Below are 23,581 nucleotides of genomic sequence, written 5' to 3'. Positions count from 1 at the left end.
TATACAGAATGGTGTCGTCTGCGTAGAGGTGGATCAGGGAATCACCAGCAGCAAGAGCGACATCATTGATATATACAGAGAAAAGAGTGAGCCCGAGAATTGAACCCTGTGGTACCCCCATAGAGACTGCCACAGGTCCGGGCAACAGGCCCTCCGATTTGACACACTGAACTCTGTCTGCAAAGTAGTTGGTGAACCAGGCGAGGCCAGGTCGATGAAGACGGCTGCACAGTACTGTCTTTTATCAATGGCGGTTATGATATCGTTTAGTACCTTGAGCGTGGCTGATGTGCACCCGTGACCAGCTCGGAAACCGGATTCCACAGCGGAGAAGGTACGGTGGGATTCTAAATGGTCAGTGATCTGTTTATTAACTTGGCTTCGAAGACTTTAGAAAGGCAGGGCAGGATAGATATAGGTCTATAACAGTTTGGGTCTAGAGTGTCACCCCCTTTGAAGAGGGGGATGACCGCAGCAGCATTCCAATCTTTAGGGATCTCGGACGATACGAAAGAGAGGTTGAACAGACTGGTAATAGGGGTTGCACTTGCAACAATGGCGGCGGATAGTTTTAGAAAGAGAGGGTCTAGATTGTCTAGCCCAGCTGATATGTACGGGTCCAGGTTTTGCAGCTCTTTCAGAACATCTGTTATCTAGATTTGGGTGAAGAAGCTGGGGAGGCTCGGGCAGAGCTGTTGGCCGGGGTTGGGGTAGCCAGGAGGAAAGCATGGCCAGCCATAGAGAAATGCTTATTGAAATTTTCGATTATCATGGACTTATCGGTGGTGACCGTGTTACCTAGCCTCAGTGCAGTGGGCAGCTGGGAGGAGGTGGTCTTATTCTCCATGGACTTTACAGTGTCCCAAAACTTTTGGGAGTTAGAGCTACAGGATGCAAATTTCTGTTTGAAAAAGCTAGACTTTGCTTTCCTGACTGACTGCGTGTATTGGTTCCTGACTTCCCTGAACAGTTGGATATCGCGGGGACTATTCGATGCTATTGCAGTCCGCCACAGGAAGTTTTTGTGCTGGTCAAGGGCAGTCAGGTCTGGAGTGAACCAAGGGCTATATCTGTTCTTAGTTCTACATTTTTTGAAAGGGGCATGCTTATTTAAAATGGTGAGGAAATCACTTTTAAAGAACGACCAGGCATCCTCGACTGACGGGATGAGGTCAATATCCTTCCAGGATACCCGGGCCAGGTCGATTAGAAGGGCCAGGTCGATTAGAAAGGCCTGCTCGCAGAAGTGTTTTAGGGAGCGTTTGACAGTGATGAGGGGTGGTCGTTTGACCGCGGACCCATAGCGGATGCAAGCAATGAGGCAGTGATCACTGAGATCCTGATTGAAAACAGCAGAGGTGTATTTGGAGGGCAAGTTTGGCAGGATAATATCTATGAGGGTGCCCATGTTTACGGATTAAGGGTTGTACCTGGTGGGTTCCTTTATGATTTGTGTGAGATTGAGGGCATCTAGCTTAGATTGTAGGACTGCCGGGGTGTTAAGCATATCCCAGTTTAGGTAATCTAACAGAACAAACTCTGAGGATAGATGAGGGGCAATAAATTCACATATAGTGTCCAGGGCACAGCTGGGAGCTGACGGGGGTCTATAACAGGCGGCAACAGTGAGAGACTTATTTCTGGAGAGATTCATTTTTAAAATTAGAAGTCCTAACTAACTGTTTGGGCACAGACCTGGAAAGTATGACAGAACTTTGCAGGCTCTCTCTGTAGTAGATTGCAACTCCTCCCCCTTTGGCAGTTCTATCTTGACGGAAAATGTTGTAGTTAGGTATGGAAATTTCAGAATTTGTGGTGGCCTTCCTAAGCCAGGATTCAGACACGGCAAGGACATCAGGGTTAGCGGAGTTGAGTTGAAGGCAGAGTGAAGGAAAAGCAGCCAACAAGTGCACAGCATATGTGGGAACTCCTTCAAGACTGTGGGAAAAGCATTCCAGGTGAAGCTGGTTGAGAGAATGCCAAGAGTGTGCAAAGCTGTCATCAAGGTGGCTACCTTGAAGAATCTAAAATATTTGTTTAACACTTTTTTGGTTACTACATTATGTGATTTCATAGTTTTGATGTCTTCACTATTATTCTACAATGTAGAAAATAGTAAAACAAATTAAGAAAACCCCTTGAATGAATAGGTGTGTCCAAACTTTTGACCGACTGGTACTGTGTGTGTGTGTGTGTGTGTGTGTGTGTGTGTGTGTGTGTGTGTGTGTGTGTGTGTGTGTGTGTGTGTGATGTATACAGTGGGCTCCAAAATTACTGGCACCCCTGACTGGCAATGCACAAACAATACTGAAAAAAATATAATTATAGAGAAACTCAAAAACTCAAAATACCAACATGTGAGAAATACTGTACTTTCAATGGAACCCACTAAAATCATATAATTATTTAATACAAAATACATTTCACCAAAATCAAGGTTTCAGAATTATTGGCACTTCTCATTTAGTACTTAGTGCCACCACCTCTGGCAGGGATAACAGCATGGTCTTTTCCTGTGATGTTTGACAAGGTTAAGGAACACATTTGGAGGGATTTTGGACCATTCCTCTATGCAGATCCTTTCAAGATCCTTCACATTCTTGGGTTTACGCTTATCAACTGCCCTCTTCCACTCAACCACAGGTTTTCGATTGGATTGAGGTCCGGCAACTGAGATGGCCATGGTAGAACATTGATTTTGTTTTCACAGAACCATTTCTGTGTGGATCTTGAGGTATGTTTTGGGTCATTGTCTTGTTGGAAAGTCCACATACGGTCAAGTCCCAGCCTTCTGGCAGAGGCAACCAGATTGTCAGCCAAAATTACCTGGTATTTGGTGGAATTCATTATGCCATCAAACTTAACCAGTAACCACTGACCCACCACCATATTTCTCCGTGAGTATGAGGTGCCTTTCCTTGTATGCATCTCTGTTTCGACGCCAAACATGCCGATGCTGTATCTGACCATAATGTTCAATTTTGGTCTCATCTGACCAGAGCACCTTCTTCCAATCATAAGTTAAATGACGTTTTGCAAACTCTTGGGGTCATTAAGGGCTTTCTTCTGGCAACCCTTCCAAAGAGCCTGTGGTTGTGGAGGTGGCGTCTGATGGTGCTTTTTGGAACCTGGTGACCCCAAGACGCCACCAAGGCCTGCAATTCTTTCACAGTGATTCTTGGGGATTTTGTTGCTTCTCTCACCATCCTCCTCTCTATCCTGGGGGGCAAAATGCATTTGCGTCCTCTACCCGTGAGGTTTTCAACTGTTCCATATCTTTTGATTTTTTTAATAATTGCCCTGACAGTGCTCAGTGGTATATTCAATCGTTTGTGGATCTTGCAGCCATTACCAGATTTATGGTCTACGACCATCTGTCCCTTTTGAACTGCCAGTTCTTTTAATTTCCTCATGGTGTTGGATGACAAAGGGATATTGCATGCATGTTACCTCATTTTTATACCCTAGTGAAAAAGGAAGTGATATAGTGGCTCAATATATACTGCTCAAAAAAATAAAGGGAACAACTTAAACAACACATCCTAGATCAGAATGAATGAAATAATCTTATTAAATACTTTTTTCTTTACAGAGTTGAATGTGCTGACAACAAAATCACACAAAAATAATCAATGGAAATCCAATTTATCAACCCATGGAGGTCTGGATTTGGAGTCACACTCAAAATTAAAGTGGAAAACCACACTACAGGCTGATCCAACTTTGGTGTAATGTCCTTAAAACAAGTCAAAATGAGGCTCAGTAGTGTGTGTGGCCTCCACGTGCCTGTATGACCTCCCTTCAATGCCTGGGCATGCTCCTGATGAGGTGGCGTATGGTCTCCTGAGGGATCTCCTCCCAGACCTGGACTAAAGCATCCGCCAACTCCTGGACAGTCTGTGGTGCAACGTGGCGTTGGTGGATGGAGCGAGACATGATGTCCCAGATGTGCTCAATTCGATTCAGGTCTGGGGAACGGGCGAGCTAGTCCATAGCATCAATGCCTTCCTCTTGCAGGAACTGCTGACACACTCCAGCCACATGAGGTCTAGCATTGTCTTGCATTAGGAGGAACCCAGGGCCAACCGCACCAGCATGTGTTCTCACAAGGGGTCTGAGGATCTCATCTCGGTACCTAATGGCAGTCAGGCTACCTCTGGCGAGCACATGGAGGGCTGTGCGGCCCCCCAAAGAAATGCCACCCCACACCATGACTGACCCACCGCCAAACCGGTCATGCTGGAGGATGTTGCAGGCAGCAGAACGTTCTCCACGGCGTCTCCAGACTCTGTCACGTGCTCAGTGTGAACCTGCTTTCATCTGTGAAGAGCACAGGGCGCCAGTGGCGAATTTGCCAATCTTGGTGTTCTCTGGCAAATGCCAAACGTCCTGCACGGTGTTAGGCTGTAAGCACAACCCCCACCTGTGGACGTCGGGCCCTCATACCACCCTCATGGAGTCTGTTTCTGACCGTTTGAGCAGACACATGCACATTTGTGGCCTGCTGGAGGTCATTTTACAGGGCTCTGGCAGTGCTTCTCTTGCTCCTCCTTGCACAAAGGCGGAGGTAGCGGTCCTGCTGCTGGGTTGTTGCCCTCCTTCGGCCTCCTCCACGTCTCCTGATGTACTGGCCTGTCTCCTGGTAGTGCCTCCATGCTCTGGACACTACGCTGACAGACACAGCAAACCTTCTTGCCACAGCTCACATTGATGTGCCATCCTGGATGAGCTGCACTACCTGAGCCACTTGTGTGGGTTGTAGACTCCGTCTCATGCTACCACTAGAGTGAAAGCACCGCCAGCATTCAAAAGTGACCAAAACATCAGCCAGGAAGCATAGCAACTGAGAAGTGGTCTGTGGTCACCACCTGCAGAACTACTCCTTTATTGGGGGTGTCTTGCTAATTGCCTATATTTTCCACCTGTTGTCTATTCCATTTGCACAACAGCATGTGACATTTATTGTCAATCAGTGTTGCTTCCTAAGTGGACAGTTTGATTTCACAGAAGTGTGATTGACTTGGAGTTACATTGTGTTGTTTAAGTGTTCCCTTTATTTTTTTGAGCAGTGTAGTTCCTTAACACTTAGATAAACTTAAATAAGTGGAATTGAATTCCTGATTTAATTTTGGTAGATGTTATTTACAATAATATTTAAGGGTGCCATTAATTGTGAAACCTTGATTTGGAGGACATAGATTTTTAATTAAATCAATAAATGATTTTGTTGGGTTCCATTGAAACATTAATAAAGTACAGTATTTTTCACATGTTGGTATTTTGAGTTTCTCTCTATAATTATATTGTTTATATTTTTTTAAGTATTGTTTGTGCATTGCCAGTCAGGGGTGCCAGTAATTTTGGAGCCCACTGTATATGTGTGTGTATATAAATATATTCTTTTTTTCCCCTTTATTATTTTCTTTTAACCCTACCTCCCCTCATTGGAGTAAACTAACGAACAACAATACTTGGGCTTCTACTTCAGCTTAAACATACTATATACATTTTACGGACACGGTACATTTGTTGTTTTTATTTTTTTATCCCACACTACAGCTACCCTCAACCGCTCCCATCTATCTCTAAAAAAACATCCAGTCTTGATTTCTAATTGCCAAATAACTTGTATGGCACAGCTGTCAATATTTTGGTCCTTAAATGGAACTGGTATACATTCTTTATTTATTATCTTTTTTTTATACCAATTCTGGCCTTTAATACAGGACCGACAAACAAGTTCCTTACCTTCTCCCCCTTCTACTTGCATCCTCCATTTTTGCGGTAATGCTGCAATCAGTTGTTTGTAATTTTGAAAAGAGCAAACATTTCCATATATTTCTGTTAGCTGCATGTGTGACAATTCCCCAGTCCTATTTTTAATATCATTAACAAAGACTATACCGTTTTAAAAAAAAATCCCCAAATAATGGTTTGTCAGCTAGTCTATTTGAGTTTGACCATAACATTGAACAATAATATTTGTGGTAATATCAAATATGTATTTTCCAGTGGATTACTGAAATTGCAACCAGCTTTAGTGATATTTTGAAGGTGTGATATTTAATAATGATACTAGGGAGAGGTTGTAATCTGAATAAATAGAAAAAGGCAATTTTTGAACATAGGGTAAGCCATTCTTACTAATCTGCTGGACAACCAGCAGACTGAAGCCTTTAGTGAAAGGTTCAATGTTTTAATATTTAATACATTTAGCCCTCTGAATTTATACGAATTATATAAATAAGCCTGTTTAATTTTGTCTGGCTTGCCATTCCAAATAAAGTGGAATTGGTTTTACTCATATAACTTAAAAAACAAGTTGTCCTGTGTAAGCAGGGCCATGAGTAAATAGGTCAACTGGGATATGACAAAATAATTAAATCAGGGTGATTTTTCCACAACTAGACAAGTATTTACCTTTCCATGATAGCAAGATTTTATCTATTTTTGTTAACTTTCTATGAAAATGTATTGTATTATCATTTATTTCTATCGGGATAGAATACTGAGTATGTCCACTTCACCGTCAGACCATTTTATTTATAAACTACACAGTAATGTAAAAGTTGTATTTTTTAGCGATCCAATAGGTAAGAAAAGGTTAGAAAAATGATCGCGATTGTCTATGACGCTGTGCAGGGATCCATATTGCAGATTTAAAAGAAAACATGAGTCGTCAGCGTACAATGACACCTTTGTCTTTAAGCCCTGGATTTCCAGCCCCTTGATATTACTGTTGGACCTTATTTTAATAGCTAACATTTCTATGGCCATAATAAATAGATATGCCGATAGTGGACAACCCTGTTTAACTCCTTTTGACAATTTAATACTTTGAGAAGTAGCCATTAGTTACTAGTTTACAACTGTGGCTACTATACATAACTTTAACCCATTGTATAAGAGATTCTCCAAAATTAAAATAGTCCATGCATATATATATAAATTCTAGTCGTGCTTTTTCAAAATCAGCTATGAATACCAGGCCTGTTTTCCATTTTTCCCTATATTCCATCTAGTTAGCTTTATTTTTTATAATATATTACACTTGATCTTTCTTGATTAAGTTCTTCTTTCTTTTTGCTTTTCCTGTACCTTATTATGTGCCTCTTTTACAGTTATCGCTATCTATCTGTATGTTAGGACTATTTTGACCTAATTGTTTTTATTTTAAAGATGAGTATTGAATTGCATGGCCTCTAAATGCACATTTAAAAGTGTCCCATACAATATGGGGGTCTGCTGTACCTATGGTATGTCAGAAAAAGTAAGTTATAAATTCTTCTGTCTTGGTTAAAAACAAGTTATCATCCCGGAAATTCTGTAAGAGTAATGTGTATACCAATTATTTGGTCTGACCGCATTCTGTCCCAGGTCAAAAGTTTGGACTCACCTACTCATTCAAGAGTTTTTCTATATTTGTACTATTTTCTACATTGTAAAATAATAGTGAAGACATCAAAACTATGAAATAACATGTGGAATCATGTATACAACCTGTTATGGATAGGGGGCAGTATTTTCACGGCCGGATAAAAAACGTACCCGATTTAATCTGATTATTACTCCTGCCCAGAAACTAGAATATGCATATAATTATTAGCTTTGGATAGAAAACACTCCAAAGTTTCTAAAACTGTTTGAATGGTGTCTGTGAGTATAACAGAACTCATTTGGCAGGCCAAAACATGAGAAGATTCTGTACAGGAAGTACCCTGTCTGACCATTTCTTGCCCTTCTTGATTATCTCTATCCATTACAGAGGATCTCTGCTGTTACGTGACACTTCCTACGGCTCCCATGGGCTCTCAGAGCCCGGGAAAAAGCTGAATGACGTAATTCCAAGCCCTGGCTGAAACACACGAGCGCTTTTGCTAAGTGGTCTATCAGCGGACAAAGGGACTCATGCTCGTGCACGATACGACACCATGTTTTTATTCTATCGTCTCTGAACGGATTCAACGACTCCCGGTCGGAATATTATCGTTTTTTTTACGAGAATGATTTTAAACAGCGGTTGACATGCTTCGAAGTACGGTAATGGAATATTTAGAATTTTTTTGTCACGAAATTCGTCATGCGCGTGACCCTTATTTACACTTCGGATAGTGTCTTGAACGCACGAACAAAACGCCGCTGTTTGAACATAACTATGGATTATTTTGGACCAAACCTACATTTGTTATGGAAGTCCTGGGAGTGCATTCTGACGAAGAACACCAAAGGTAATCAAACTTTTCTAATAGTAAATCGGAGTTTGGTGAAGGCTAAACTTGCTGGGTGTCTAAATAGCCCGGCATCACAGGGCTAGCTATCTACTGAGAATATTGTAAAATGTGCTTTCACCGAAAAGCTATTTTAAAATCGGACATATCGAGTGCATAGAGGAGTTCTGTATCTATAATTCTTAAAATAATTGTTATGTTTTTTGTGAACGTTTATCGTGAGTAATTTAGTAAATTCACCGGAGGTTTGCGGGGGGTATGCTAGTTCTGAACGTCACATGCTAATGTAAAAAAGCTGGGTTTTGATATAAATATGAACTTGATTGAACAAAACATGCATGCATTGTATAACATGTCCTAGGGTTGTCATCTGATGAAGATCATCAAAGGTTAGTGCTGCATTTAGCTGTGGTTTTGTTTTTTGTGACATTATATGCTAGCTTGAAAAATGGGTGTCTGATTATTTCTGGCTGGGTACTCTGCTGACATAATCTAATGTTTTGCTTTCGCTGTAAAGCCTTTTTGAAAACGGACAGTGTGGTTAGATTAACGAGAGTCTTGTCTTTAAAATGCTGTAAAATAGTCATATGTTTTAAAAATTGAAGTTTTCGGATTTTAGAGGAGTTTGTATTTCGCGCCACGCCCATCATTGGATATTGGAGCAGGTGTTCCGCTAGCGGAACATCTAGATGTAAGAGGTTTTAAGGATCCTCCCCTTTTTTTCCAATTTTCGCCTAAAATGTCATGCCCAAATCTAAGTGCCTGTAGCTCAGGCCCTGAAGCAAGGATATGCATATTCTTGGTACCATTTGAAAGTCAACACTTTGAAGTTTGTGGAAATGTGAAAGGATTGTAGGAGAATATAACACAATAGATCTGGCTAAAGATAAATAAAATTGTATTTAAAACGTTCTTTTGTATTTTCTTTGCACCATCTTTGAAATGCAAGAGAAAGGCCATAATATATTATTACAGCCCAGGTGCAATTTAGATTTTGTCCACTAGATGGCAGCAGTGTATTTTCTAAGTTTTAGACTGATCCAATGAACCATTGTATTTCTGTAAAAGAAATTGTATCAAGACTGCCCAAATGTGCCTAATTTGTTTATTAATAACTTTTCATGTTCAAAATTGTGCATTCTCCTCAAACAATAGCATGATAATCTTTCAGTGTAATAGCTACTGTAAATTGGACAGTGCAGTTAGATTAACAAGAATTTAAGCCTTCTGCCAATATCAGATCTGTCTGTCCTGGGAAATTTTCTTGTGACTTACAACCTCATGCTAATTGCATTAGCCTGCGTTAGCTCAACCATCCCGTGGAAGGGACACTGATCCCGAAGAAGTTAATTAAGACCTCTTAGGGATAGGGGGCAGTATTTTCACGTCCGGATGAAAAGCATGCCCAGAGTAAACTGCCTGCTACTCAGGCCCAGAAGCTAAGATATGCATATTATTAGTAGATTTTGATAGAAAACACTCTGAAGTTTCTAAAACTGTTTGAATGATGTCTGTGAGTATAACAGAACTCATATGGCAGGCGAAAACCTGCGAAAAATCCAACCAGGAAGTGGGAAATCTGAGGCTTGTAGTTTTTCGTGATTCCCTATCCAACATACAGTGTCTGTGGGGTCATATTGCACTTCCTAAGGCTTCCACTAGATGTCAACAGTCTTTAGAACGTTGTTTCAGGCTTCTACTGTGAATGGGGAGAGAATAAGAGCTGATGGCACCAGGTGTCTGAGAAAAAAGCATGAGCTCAGTTACGCGCGCAGCCTTGGGAGCGAGCTGAGTTCATCTTCATTACTAAAGAGAAAGGAATTGTCCGGTTGGAATTTTATTGAAGATTTATGATAAAAACATCCTAAAGATTGATTCTATACATCGTTTGACATGTTTCTACAAACTGTAGTATAACTTTTTTGACATTTCGTCTGGACTTAGTAAGCACGCGCCTTGCATTTGGAATAGTGAACCTAACACGCAAACAAAATGGAGGTATTTGGACATAAAGATGAACTTTATCGAACAAAACAAACATTTATTGTGGAACTGGGATTCCTGGGGGTGCATTCTGATGACAATCATCAAAGGTAAGTGTATATTTATAACGCTATTTCTGACTTCTGTTGACTCCACAACATGGCGGGTATCTCTATAGCTTCTTTTGGTGTCTGAGCGCTGTACTCAGATTATTGCAAAGTGTGCTTTCGCCGTGAAGCATTTTTTAAATCTGACACAGCGGTTGCATTAAGAAGTGTATCTTTAATTCTGTGCATAACACTTGTATATTTTATCAAAGTTTATGATATGTATTTCTGTATATTGATGTGGCTCTCTGCAAAGTCACCGGAGGGTTTTGGAGGCAAAACATAACGCGCCAATGTAAACTGAGATTTTTCGATATAAATATGAACTTTATCGAACAAAACATACATGTATTGTGTAACATGAAGTCCTATGAGTGCCATCTGATGAAGATCATCAAAGGTTAGTGATTCATTTTATCTCTATTTCTGCTTTTTGTGACTCCTCTCTTTGGCTGGAAAATGGCTGTATGTTTTTTTGTTCTAGGTGCTGACCTAACATAATCGTTTGGTGTGCTTTCGCTGTAAAGCCTTTTTTTTTTTTTTTTAAATCGGACACTGTGGTTGGATTAATGAGAATCTTATCTTTAAAATGGTGTATAGTACTTGTATGTTTGAGGAATTTTAATTATGAGATTTTTGCTGTTTTGAATTTGGCGCCCTGCACTTTCACTGGCTGTTGTCAAATCGATCCCGCTAAAGGGATTTGATCCCTAAGAAGTTTTTAAGAGGCCTTGATGACAGCTTTCCACACGCTTGGCATTCTCTCAACCAGCTTCATGAGGTAGTCACCTGGTGTGCCTTGTTAAAAGCTAATTTGTGGAATTTCTTTCCTTCTTAATGCGTTTGAGCCAATCAGTTGTGTTGTGACAAGATAGAGGTGGTATACAGAAGATGTGTTTTACCAAATAGATTCCATATTATGGCAAGAACAGCTTAAATAAGCAAAGAAAAACAACAGTCCATCATTACTTTAAGACATGAAGGTCAGTCAATGCAGAAAATTTCAAGAACTTAGAAAGTTTCTTCAAGAGCAGTCGCAAAAACCATCAAGCGCTATGATGAAACTGGCTCTCATGAGGACCGCCACAGAAAAGGAAGACCCAGAGTTACCTCTGCTGCAGAGGATACATTCATTAGAGTTAACTGCACCTCAGATTGCAGCCCAAATAAATGCTTCACAGAGTTCAAGTAACAGAAACATCTCAACATCAACTGTTCAGAGGAGACTGCATGAATCAGGCCTTCATGGTCTATTGCTGAAAAGAAACCAGTACTAAAGGACACCAATAAGAAGAGGAGACTTGTTTGGGCCAAGAAACACAAGCAATGGACATTAGACCGGTGGAAATCTGTCCGTTGGTCTGATGAGTCCAAATGTGAGATTTTTGGTTCCAACCGCTGTGTCTTTGTGAGACACAGATTAGGTGAACGGATGATCTCTGCATGTGTGGTTTCCACTGTGAAGCATTGAGGAGGTGTGATTGTGCTTTTCTGGTAATTTATTTTAGATTTCAAGGCACACTTAACCAGCATTCTGCAGCGATATGCTATCCCATCTGGCTTGCGCATAGTGGGACTATCATTTAGTTTTTTATGTATTATTTCTTACACTTTTACCCCAGGAAATCACGCCGACAGAAACAAACATCTCTCTGGTAAGAAGAAGGGCGGGAGTGTATGCCTTATGATTAACGAGTCGTGGTGTGATCATAACAACATACAGGAACTCAAGTCCTTTTGTTCACCTGACTAGAATTCTTTACAATCAAATGCCGATCGCATTATCTACCAAGAAAATTCTCTTCGATTATAATCACAGCTGTGTATATCGACCCCCCAAGCAGACACCTCGACGGCCCTGAAAGAACTTCATTGGACTCTGTAAACTGGAAACCACATTTCCTGAGGCTGCATTTATTGTAGCTGGGAATTTTAACAATCTGAAAACAAGGCTTCCTAAGTTTTATCAGTATATCGAATGCGCGACCCGGGCTGGCAAAATTCTAGATCATTGCTACGCTAACTTCCGCGACGCATACAAAGCCCTCCCTCGCCCTCCTTTCGGCAAATCTGACCACAACTCCATTTTGTTGCTCCCAGCCTATAGACAGAAATTAAAACAGGAAACACCCGTGCGCAGGTCTGTTCAACGCTGGTCCGACCAATTTGATTCCACGCTTCAAGATTGCTTCGATCACGTGGACTGGGATATTTTCCGGATAGCCTCAGACAACAACATTGATGTATACGCTGATTTGGTGAGCATAGTTTATTAGCAAGTGCATTGGTGATGTTGTACACACGGTGACTATTAAAACCTTCCCCAACCAGAAACCATGGATTGATGGCAGCACTCGCATAAAACTGAAAGTGAGAACCTCTGCTTTTAATCATAGCAAGGCGACCCGAAACAGGACCGAATAAAAACAGTGTAGCTATTCCCTCCGCAAGGCAATCAAACAAGCTAAACGTCAGTATAGAGACAAAGTAGAGTCGCAATTCAACGGCTCAGACATGAGACGTATGTGACAGGGTCTACAGTCAATCACGGATTACAAAAAGAAAACCAGCCCCGTCGCGGACACCGACGTCTTGCTCCCAGACAAACTAAACAACTTCTTTGCTTACTTTGAGGACAATACAGTGCCACTGACACAGCCTGCTACCAAAACCTGCGGGTTCTCCTTCACAGCAGCCAACGTGAGTAAAACATTTTAACGCGTTAACCCTTGCAAGGCTGCCACCCAGACGGCATCCCTAGCCGTGTTCTCAGAGCATGCGCAGACCAGCTGGATGGTGTGTTTACGGACATATTCAATCAATCCCTATACCAGTATGCTGTTCCCACATGCTTCAAGAGGGCCACAATTGTTCCTGTTCCCAGGCAAGCTAAGGTAACTGAATTAAACTACTACAGTCAATCCATAACCCTGCCACATAAGTCTCGTGTCTGAGCCGTTGAATTGCGACTCTACTTTGTCTCTATACTGACGCTTAGCTTGTTTGATTGCTAAACTAGCTAAACTACGTAGCACTCACTTCCGTCATCATGAAGTGCTTTGAGAGACTAGTCAAGGATCACCTCCACCCTACACCCTACACCCTAGACCCACTCGAATTTGCTTACCGCCCCAATAGGTCCACAGACGACCCAATCGCAATCACACTGCCCTAACCCATCTGGACAAGAGGAATACCTATGTAAAAATGCTGTTCATCAATTACAGCTCAGCATTTAACATCATAGTACCCTCCAAACTCGTCATTAAGCTCAAGACCCTGGGTCTCGACCCCGCCCTGTGCAACTGGGTCCTGGACTTTCTGACGGGCCGCCCCCAGATGGTGAGGGTAGGAAACAACATCTCCACCCCACTGATTCTCAACACTGGGGCCCCACAAGGGTGCGTTCTCAGCCCTCTCCTGTACTCCTTGTTCACCCATGACTGCGTGGCCATGCACGCCTCCAACTCAATCATCAAGTTTGCAGACGACACTACAGTGGTAGGCTTGATTACCAACAACGACGAAACGGCCTAGAGGGAGGAGGTGAGGGCCCTCGGAGTGTGGTGTCAGGAAAATAACCTCACACTCAACGTCAACAAAACAAAGGAGATGATAGTGGACCTCAGGAAACAGCAGAGGGAGCACCCCTCCATCCACATTGACGGGACAGTAGTGGAGAAGGTGGAAAGTTTTACAATTCCTCGGCGTACACATCACGGACAAACTGAAATGGTCCACCCACACAGACAACGTGGTGAAGAAGGCGCAACAGCACCTCTTCAACCTCAGGAGGCTGAAGAAATATGTCTTGTCACTAAAAACACTCACAAACTTTTACAGATGCACAATCGAGAGCATCCTGTCAGGCTGTATCACTGCCAGGTACGGCAACTGCTCCGCCCACAATCGTAAGGCTCTCCAGAGGGTAGTGAGGTCTGCACAACGCATCACCGGGGGCAAACTACCTGCCCTCCAGGACACCTACACCACCCGATGTCACAGGAAGGCCAAAAAGATAATCAAGGAAAACAACCACCCGAGCCACTGCCTGTTCACCTCGCTATCATCCAGAAGGCGAGGTTAGTACAGGTGCATCAAAGCTGGGACGAGAGACTGAAAAACAGCTTCTATCTCAAGGCCATCAGACTGTTAAACAGCCATCACTAACATTGAGTGGCTGCTGCCAACATACTGACTCAAATCTCTAGCCACTTAAATAATTTGGATGTAATAAATGTATCACTAGTCACTTTAAACAATGCCACTTTATATAATGTTTACATACCCTACATTACTCATCTCATATGTATATACAGTACTCTATACCATCTACTGCATCTTGCCTATGCCGCACGGCCATCGCTCATCCATATATTTATATGTGTATATTCTTATTCATTCCTTTAAACTTTTGTGTATAAGGTAGTTGTTGTGAAATTGTTAGATTACTTGTTAGATATAACTGCACGGTCGGAACTAGAAGCACAAGCATTTCGCTACACTCGCATTAACATCTGCTAACCCTGTGTATGTGACCAATAAAATTTGATTTGTTTTTCAACAGGACAATGACCCAACACACCTCCAGGCTGTATAAGGGCTATTTGACCAAGAAGGAGTGATGGAGTGCTGCATCAGATGACCTGGCCTCCAATCACCCAACCTCAACCCAAATGAGATGGTATGGGATGAGTTGGACCGCAGAGTGAAGGAAAAGCAGCCAACAAGTACTGAGCATATGTGGGAACTCCTTCAAGACTGTTGGAAAAGCATTCCAGGTGACTACCTCATGAAGCTGGTGGAGAGAATGCCAAGAGTGTGCAGAGATGTCATCAAGGCAAAGGGTGGCTACATTGAAGAATCTCAAATATAAAATATATTTTAATTTGTTTACTACATGATTCCATATGTGTTATTTCATAGTTTTGATGTCTTCACTATTATTCTACAATGTAGAAAATAGTAAATATAAAGAAAAACCCTTGAATGAGTAGGTGTGTCCAAACTTTTGACTGGTACTGTATCTCTCACTAGGTCAGGATATTTAAGCCTCCATATATCCACTAGTTCCAATATATCCATAATATTCAGGATTTCCTTAAGTGCATGAGAGTGATTGTTTTCTAGTTGCGATTTCCTTTAAGGTCCATCGAGGTACTTAAAACCGTATTATAATCTCCCACTATAATAATTGAGTCATTTATTGCTTGTAAGATCGATACATTATTATATATATTTTCAAAGAAGCGTGGATCATCATTATTTGGACTGTAGAGATTAATGAGCCAAATCTGTTTATGGTCCAATAGCATATTTAAAATGATCCACGGATCCTTTTGAACAGTTATTATTGTTCATTAATATCATCACCCCTTTTGAGTTTCTTTGCCCATGGGAGAAATATATCCCCCCACTCAACTTCATCTAAAAGGCGTAGAATGAGTTTCCTGTAAACACCAGATATTATATTCCTTCTCTTTTAGCTAGGTAAAGACTGATCATCTTTTCTTATTATCTGCTAAGCCATCACAATTATAACTAGTTATACTTATTTCACCACTTACCATAGAGATACAAGTTTTGATTATACTTACCATAACATATGTTTGTAAACTTACCATTAAGAAATACCATGATAATTGAGCTTCCATATAGCTGTTCAATTATATTTGCACTGTTAGTTTATAGTTCTTAACTTTTGAAGTTTATTCCCTTCATTACCTGGATGCATTATTGAGCAAGTAAGTTTTTTTGCTTATGTATCTGGAGTTGAGGACTTCATTTTGTTTATTAGAATATAATAATATGCCTATGTTTGTCAAGTATGCCATGTGCTTTCCTTGCTTTGTTTGAGTTGTTATAGCTCATGTTTATTGACACTTTATATAGACCTTGAGTGTGTTTATGACTTTGTTGCGCTCCACCAAACCAGTCCACTCACCACGATGTCCCCCTCCTGTGGAAGACTGTTGGCAGGCAGGCGGTTTTTCTCCTCGTTGTTGTGGTACACCGAGCCATCATGCCTCAAGACAAGGCTGTTGATGTCCCGCCCCATGGGGACCTGGTTCAGGTTCACCTTCTGAGTGGCCACACCTATCCCCCATATACCTGCACACAGAGTTCAGAACCTTAAAAACAAGTTTCCCAACACAAACTGTACTGAGCTGCTTTTTAAACCATTTCACAAAAAGGTTACAGAGGTGCAAATACAGTGCCTTCAGAAAGTATCCACACCACTTGACTTAATCCACATTTTGTTGTGTTCCAGTCGGAATTCAAAATGGATTAAATATATGTTTTTCTCACCCAACTACACACAATACCCCATAATGACAAACTAAACATGTTTTAAAAAATATTTGCAAATGTATTTAAAACTTCTTAGGGCTAGGAGGCAGTATTGAGAATTTCGAAAAAAATATGTGCCCATTTTTAACTGCCTCCTACACCAACTCAGAAGCTAGAATATGCATATTATTGTTCAGGTTTGGATAGAAAACACTCTGAATTTTCTAAAACTGTTTAAATGGTGTCTGTAAGTATAACAGAACTCATATGTCAGTCAAAACCCTGAGACAAATTCTGACAGGAAGTGGATACCTGATGTGTTGAATTACCTTTAAGCCTATGCCATTGAAACACACAGGGGCTTATTAATCGTTGAGCACTTCCTATGGCTTCCACTAGATGTCAGTCTTTACAAAGTGTTTTGAGTCTTATACTGTGAGATCTGACCGAACAAGAGCCTTGGAACGGTGGTGGCCGATTAGACTCTGGCACGCGAGTTCATGTTGGGTACTCTCGTTCCAATACGTTTTAAAAGAGAATGCAATCGTCCGCCTTGAATATTATTCATGTTCTGGTTAAAAAAGGCACTAATGATTTATGCTATACAACGTTTGACATGTTTGAACGAACGTAAATATTTTTTTCCCCTCGTTCATGAAGAGAAGTCCGGCGGGCATAGATCATGTGCTAACAACACGGAGCTTTTTGGACATAAATTATGAGCTTTTTCGAACAAAACTACATTTGTTATGGACCTGGGATTCCTGGAAGTGACATCTGATGAAGAGAATCAAAAGGTATTATTTACATAGTATTTTCGATCTCTCCAACGTATTTTTCTGGGCGCAGTGCTCAGATTATTGCAAAGTGTGATTTCCCAGTAAGGTTATTTTTAAATCTGGCAATCCGGTTGCGTTCAAGAGATGTAAATCTATAATTCTTTGAATGACAATATAATATTTTACCAATGTTTTCGAATAGTAATTATTTAATTTGTTGTGCTGATTGACTGGCGGTTATTGGAGGGAAACGATTTCCTCAACATCAACGCCATAGAAAAACGCTGTTTTTGGATATAAATATGAACTTGATAGAACAAAAAATGCATGTTTTGTCTAACATAATGTCCTAGGAGTGTCATCTGATGGAGATTGTCAAAGGTTAGTGCATAATTTTAGCTGGTTTTCTGCTTTTGGTGACGCCTGTCTTTGAATTGACAAAACATTACACACAGCTATTGTCAATGTACTCTCCTAACATAATCTAACTTTATGCTTTCGCCGTAAAGCCTTTTTGAAATCGGACAACGTGGTTAGATTAAGGAGATGTTTATCTTTCAAAGTTGTATGTTTGAGAAATTTGAATTATGACATTTAATTGTTTTCAAATTTGGCGCTCTTGATATTTCACCTGTTGTTGATAGGGTGTACCCGGGGTGGGACGCTTGCGCCCCACATAGCCCCTAGAGGTTAAAATGAAATACAGAATCACATTTACATAAGTATTCACACCCTTGAATGTTAGAATCATCTTTGGCAGTGATTACAGCTGTGAGTCTTTCTGAGTCTCAAAGAGCCTTTCTTCTGGGTCTCTAAGAGCTTTCCACACCTGGATAGTACAATATTTGCCCATTATTATTTTCAGAATTCTTCAAGCTCTGTCAAATTGGTTGTTCATCTTTGCTAAACAACCATTTTCAAGTCTTGCCATATATTTTCAAGTAGATTTAAGTCAAAACTGTAACTAGGCCACTTAGGAACAGTCAATGTGATCTTGGTAAGCAAATCCAGTGTATATTTGGCCTTGTGTTTTAGGTTATTGTCCTGCTGAAAGGTGAATTTGTCGCCCAGTGTCTGTTGGAAAGCAGACTGAACCAGGTTTTTCTCTAGGATTTTGCCTGTGCTTAGCTCCATTCTGTTTCTTTTTTATCCTGAAAAACTCCCCAGTCCTTAATGATTACAAGCCTACCCATAACATGAGGCAGCCACTACTATGCTTGAAAATATGGAGAGTGGTATTCTGTAATGTAATGCTTTGTATTGGACTTACCCCAAAGATAACATTTTGTATTCAGGACCAAAAGTTAATTGCTTTGCCACATTTTTTGCAGTATTATTTTCGTGCCTTGTTGCAAACAGGATGCATGTTTTTGAATATTTTTGCTCTGTACAGGCTTCCTTTCCTTTTACTCTGTAAATTAGGTTAGTATTGTGGACTAAATACAATGTTGTTGATCCAGCCTCAGTTCTCCTATTACAGCGATTAAAAACTCTGAAACAAAAATTTTTTTAAGTCACCATTGGTCTCATGGTGAAATCCCTGAGCGGTTCCCTTCCTCTCTGGCAACTGAGTTAGGAAGGAAGGATGCCTGTATCTTTGTAGTGACTGGGTGTATTGATACACCATCCAAAGTGTGATTAATAACTTCACCATGCTTAAAGGGATATTCAAATGTCTGCTTTTTTTTTACCCATCTAACAATAGGTGACCTTCTTTGTGAGGCATTGGAAAACCTCCCTGGTCTTTGTGGTTGAGTCTGTGTTTCAAATTCACTGCTCGACTGAGGAACCTTGCAGATAATTGTATGTGTGGGGTACAGAGATGAGGTAGTCATTAAAAAAATCTTGTTAAACACTATTTTTACACACAGTGAGTCCATGCAACTTATTATGTGACGTGTTAAGCAAGTGTTCACTCCTGAACTTATTTAGGCTTGCCATCATTGTATTTAGGCCGTCATGGTAAATAAGAATTTGTTCTTAACTGACTTTTTAAAAAACAAAGGGGGTGAATACTTATTGACTGAAAGCATTTCAGCTTTAATTCATTAGTAAAAATTGAAGAACATAATTCCACTGTGACTTTATGAGGTATTGTGTGTAGGCCAGTGACCAAAAATTGAAATGTAATCAATTTTAAATTCAGGCTGTAACACAACATAAGAATTCAGACCCTTTACTCAGTACTTTGTTGAAACACCTTTGACTGCGATTACAGCCTTGAGTCTTCTTGGGTTTGATACTACAAGCTTGGCACACATGTATTTGGGGAGTTTCTCCCATTGCAGATCCTCTCAAGCTCTGTCAGGTTGGATGGGGAGCATCGCTGCACAGCTATTTTCAGGTCTCTTCAGAGATGTTAGATCGGGTTCAAGTCCAGGCTCTGGCTGGGCCACTCAAGGACATTGAGACTTGTCCTGAAGCCACTCTTGCGTTGTATTGGCTGTGTGCTAAGGGTTGTTGTCCTGTTGGAAGGTGAACCTTCACCCCAGTATGTGGTCCTGAGTGCTCTGGAGCAGATTTTCACCATTTTCATCAAGGATCTCTGTACTTTGCTCGCTTCATCTTTCCCTCGATCCTGACTAGTCTCCCAGTCCCTGTGGTTGAAAAACATCCCCACAGCATGATGCTGCCACCACCAGATCTGTGCCTTGACACAATCTTATCTCGGAGCTCTACAGACAATTCCTTCAACCTCATGGCTTGATTTTTGCTCTGAAATGCACTGTGAACTGTGGGACCTTGTATAGACAGGTGTGTGCCTTTCCAAATCATGTCCAATCAATTGGATTTACCACAGGTGGACTCCAATCAAGTTGTAGAAACATCAAGGATAATCAATGGAAACAGGATGAGCTCAATTTCGAGTCTCATAGCAAAGAGTGTGAATATTTATGTAAATAAGGCATTTCTGTTATGCATTTTTTGCAAAAATGTCTAAAAACCTGTTTTCACTTTGTCATTATGGGGTATTGTGTGTAGATTGATGTACATGTTTTTTTTATTCAATTTTAGAATAAGGCAGTAACGTAACAAAATGTGGAAAAAGTCAAGGGGTCTGAATACTTTCTGAATGCACTGTATATTGGCATACGGTCATTTTGAAAGCTTTCCTTCTAGTCAATGTTTTGGCTAATGTGATGTAAATATGTAATTTTTGTCTGATTTGTTGGATATTGGACAATTATATACTTAAATAAACAGTAAGACATTTATGTTCTATTAAATGTCTGTGTGAACTGAGAGGAGCCTAAAAACCTACAGCTGGCATTCCATAGATAAGATGTGGTGGATGTCACCGAGATAGCCTAGAGGAACAGAATGAAGGCCTCAGTATTCCTAATTGTCCTGGCATCTGGGAGACAACAGAAGCAGGTCACCAGAGGATGAACCCAAAGTGGCTTATGGTGCCCCCCATTCTATGAACTAGTCATGACTGAGCATTCTTGGTATCAGCTACAGTTCAAGTCGGATGTTTACATTCACCTTAGCCAAATACATTTAAACTCAGTTTTTCACAATTCCTGACATTTAATCCTAGTAAACATTCCCTGTCTTAGGTCAGTTAGGATCACCACTTTATTTTAAGAATGTGAAATGTCAGAATAATACTAGAGAGAATGATTTCTTTCTTTCATCACATTCCCAGTGGGTCAGAAGTTTACATACACTCAATTAGTATTTGGTAGCATTGCCTTTAAATTGTTTAACTTGGGTCAAACGTTTTAGGTAGCCTTCCACAAGCTTCTCACAATAAGTTGCGTGAATTTTGGCCCATTCCTCCTGACAGAGCTGGTGTAACTGAGTCAGGTTTGTAGGCCTCCTTGCTCGCACACGCTTTTTCCGTTCTGCCTACAAACTTTCTATAGGATTGAGGTCAGGGCTTTATGATGGCCAGTCCAATACCTTGACTTTTGCCAAAACTTTGAAAGTATGCTTGGGGTCATTGTCCATTTGGAAGACTCATTTGCGACCAAGCCTTAACTTCCTGACAGATGTCTTGAGATGTTGCTTCAATATATCCACATAATTTTCCTCTCTCATAATGCCATCTATTTTGAGAAGTGCACCAGTCCCTCCTGCAGAAAAGCACACCCACAACATGATGCCGTCACCCCTGTGCGTCACGGTTGGGATGGTGTTCTTCGGCTTCCAAGCCTCGCTCTTTTTCCTCCAAACATAACGAATATGGCACCACGACAAACCTGCTAAGAGAGGCCCGCCCACCAAAACTCAGAGACCAGGCAAGGAGGGCATTAATCAGAGAGGCAACAAAGATAACCCTGAAGGAGCTGCAAAGCTCCACGGTGGAGATTGGAGTATCTGTCCATAGGACCCCCTTAAGCAGTACACTCCACAGAGCTGGGCTTTACAGAAGAGTGGCCAGAAAAAGCCATTGCTTAAAGAAAAAAATGTTGCCAAAAGGCATGTGGGAGACTCCCCAAACATATGGAAGAAGGTACTCTGGTCAGATGAGACTAAAATGTAGCTTTTTGGCCATGAAGGAAAACGCTATGTCTGGCGCAAATCCAACACCTCCCATCACCCCGAGAACACTATCCCCACAGTGAAGCATGGTGGTGGCAGCATCATGCTGTGGGGATGTTTTTCATCAGCAAGGACTGGGAAACTGGTCAGAATTGAAGGAATGATGGATAGCGCTAAATACAGGGATATTCTTGAGGGAAACCTGCTTCAGTCTTCCAGAGATTTGAGACTGGGACGGCGGTTCACCTTCCAGCAGGACAATGACCCTAAGTATACTGCTAAAGCAACACTCGAGTGGTTTAAGGGGAAACATTTAAATGTCTTGGAATGGCCTAGTCAAAGCCCAGACCTCAATCCAACTGAGAATCTGTGGTATGACTTAAAGATTTCTGTACACCAGCGGAACCCATCCAACTTGAAGGAGCTGGAGCAGTTTTGCCTTGAAGAATTGGAGAAAATCTCAGTGGCTAGATGTGCCAAGCTTATAGAGACATACCCCGAGAGACTTGCAGATGTAATTGCTGCAAAAGGTGTCTCTACAAAGTTTAGACTTTGGGGGGTGAATAGTTATGCACGCATAAGTTGTCCGTTTTTTGTGTTTTATTTCTTGTTTGTTCACAATAAAACCATGTTTTGCATCTTCAAAGTGGTAGGCATGTTGTGTAAATCAAATGATACAACCCCACAAAAAAATTATTTTAATTCCAGGTTGTAAGGCAACAAAGGCAACAAAGTAGGAAAAATGCTACGGGGGGTGAATACTTTCGCAAGCCACTGTACATACTGTCCTGACTTCTGGTATAGCAGTGTGTGATGAAGAGTCTAATACCAGTGGTGGAGTGTTGCCTGTCCCACAGTTGACAGTGCATGTCAGAGCAAAAACCAAGCCATGAGGTTGAAGGAATTGTCTATAGAGCTCCGAGATAAGATTGTGTCAAGGCACAGATCTGGGGAAGGGTACCAAAAAATGTCTGCAACATTCAAGGTCCCTAAGAACACAGTGGCCTCCATCGTTCTTAAATGGAAGAAGTTTGGAACCACCAAGACTCTTCCTAGAGCTCGCCCCCTGGACAAACTGAGCAATCGGGGAGAAGGGCCTTGGTCAGGGAAGTGACCAAAAATCAGATGGTCACTCTGACAGAGCTCCAGAGTTCCTCTGTGGAGATAGAAGAACCTTTCAGAAGGACAATCATCTCTGCAGCACTCCTACAATCAGGCCTTTATGGTAGAGTGGCCAGACGGAAGCCACTCCTCTGTAAAAGGCATTTGACAGCCCACTTGGATTTTGTCAAAAGGCACCTAAAGGCTCTCAGGTGATGAGAAACAAGATTCTCTTGTCTGATGAAACCAAGATTGAATTCTTTGGCCTGAATGCCAAGCGTCACGTCTGGAGGAAACTTGGCTCCAGCCCTACGCTGACGCATGGTGGCGGCAGCATCATGCTGTGGGGATGTTTTTCAACCACAGGGACTGGGAGACTAGTCAGGATCGAGGGAAAGATGAAGCGAGCATCCTTGATGAAAATGGTGAAAATCTGCTCCAGAGCACTCAGGACCTCATACTGGGGTGAAGGTTCACCTTCCAACAGGACAACAACCCTAAGCACACAGCCAATACAACGCAGGAGTGGCTTCAGGACAAGTCTCAATGTCCTTGAGTGGCCCAGCCAGAGCCTGGACTTGAACCCGATCTAACATCTCTGAAG

General features: G+C 41.4%; 1 protein-coding gene across 1 annotated transcript in view; it reads right to left on the bottom strand.

Annotated features, from left to right (window-relative positions):
• LOC115155839 (SPRY domain-containing protein 7) overlaps positions 1-23,581 on the bottom strand; it is a 41,851-nt gene that overhangs the window by 6,000 nt on the left and 12,270 nt on the right. The window contains exon 3 of the mRNA XM_029702818.1: positions 16,263-16,429. Coding sequence (XP_029558678.1) covers positions 16,263-16,429 — 167 coding nt within the window. The remainder of the gene's footprint in view (positions 1-16,262; positions 16,430-23,581) is intronic.

The sequence above is a fragment of the Salmo trutta genome, chromosome 20 (assembly GCF_901001165.1).
Source record: "Salmo trutta chromosome 20, fSalTru1.1, whole genome shotgun sequence".
Lineage (NCBI taxonomy): Eukaryota > Metazoa > Chordata > Actinopteri > Salmoniformes > Salmonidae > Salmo > Salmo trutta.
The sequence above is the reverse complement of the archived record's forward strand: the minus strand, read 5'-3'. Positions and strand labels throughout refer to the sequence as shown.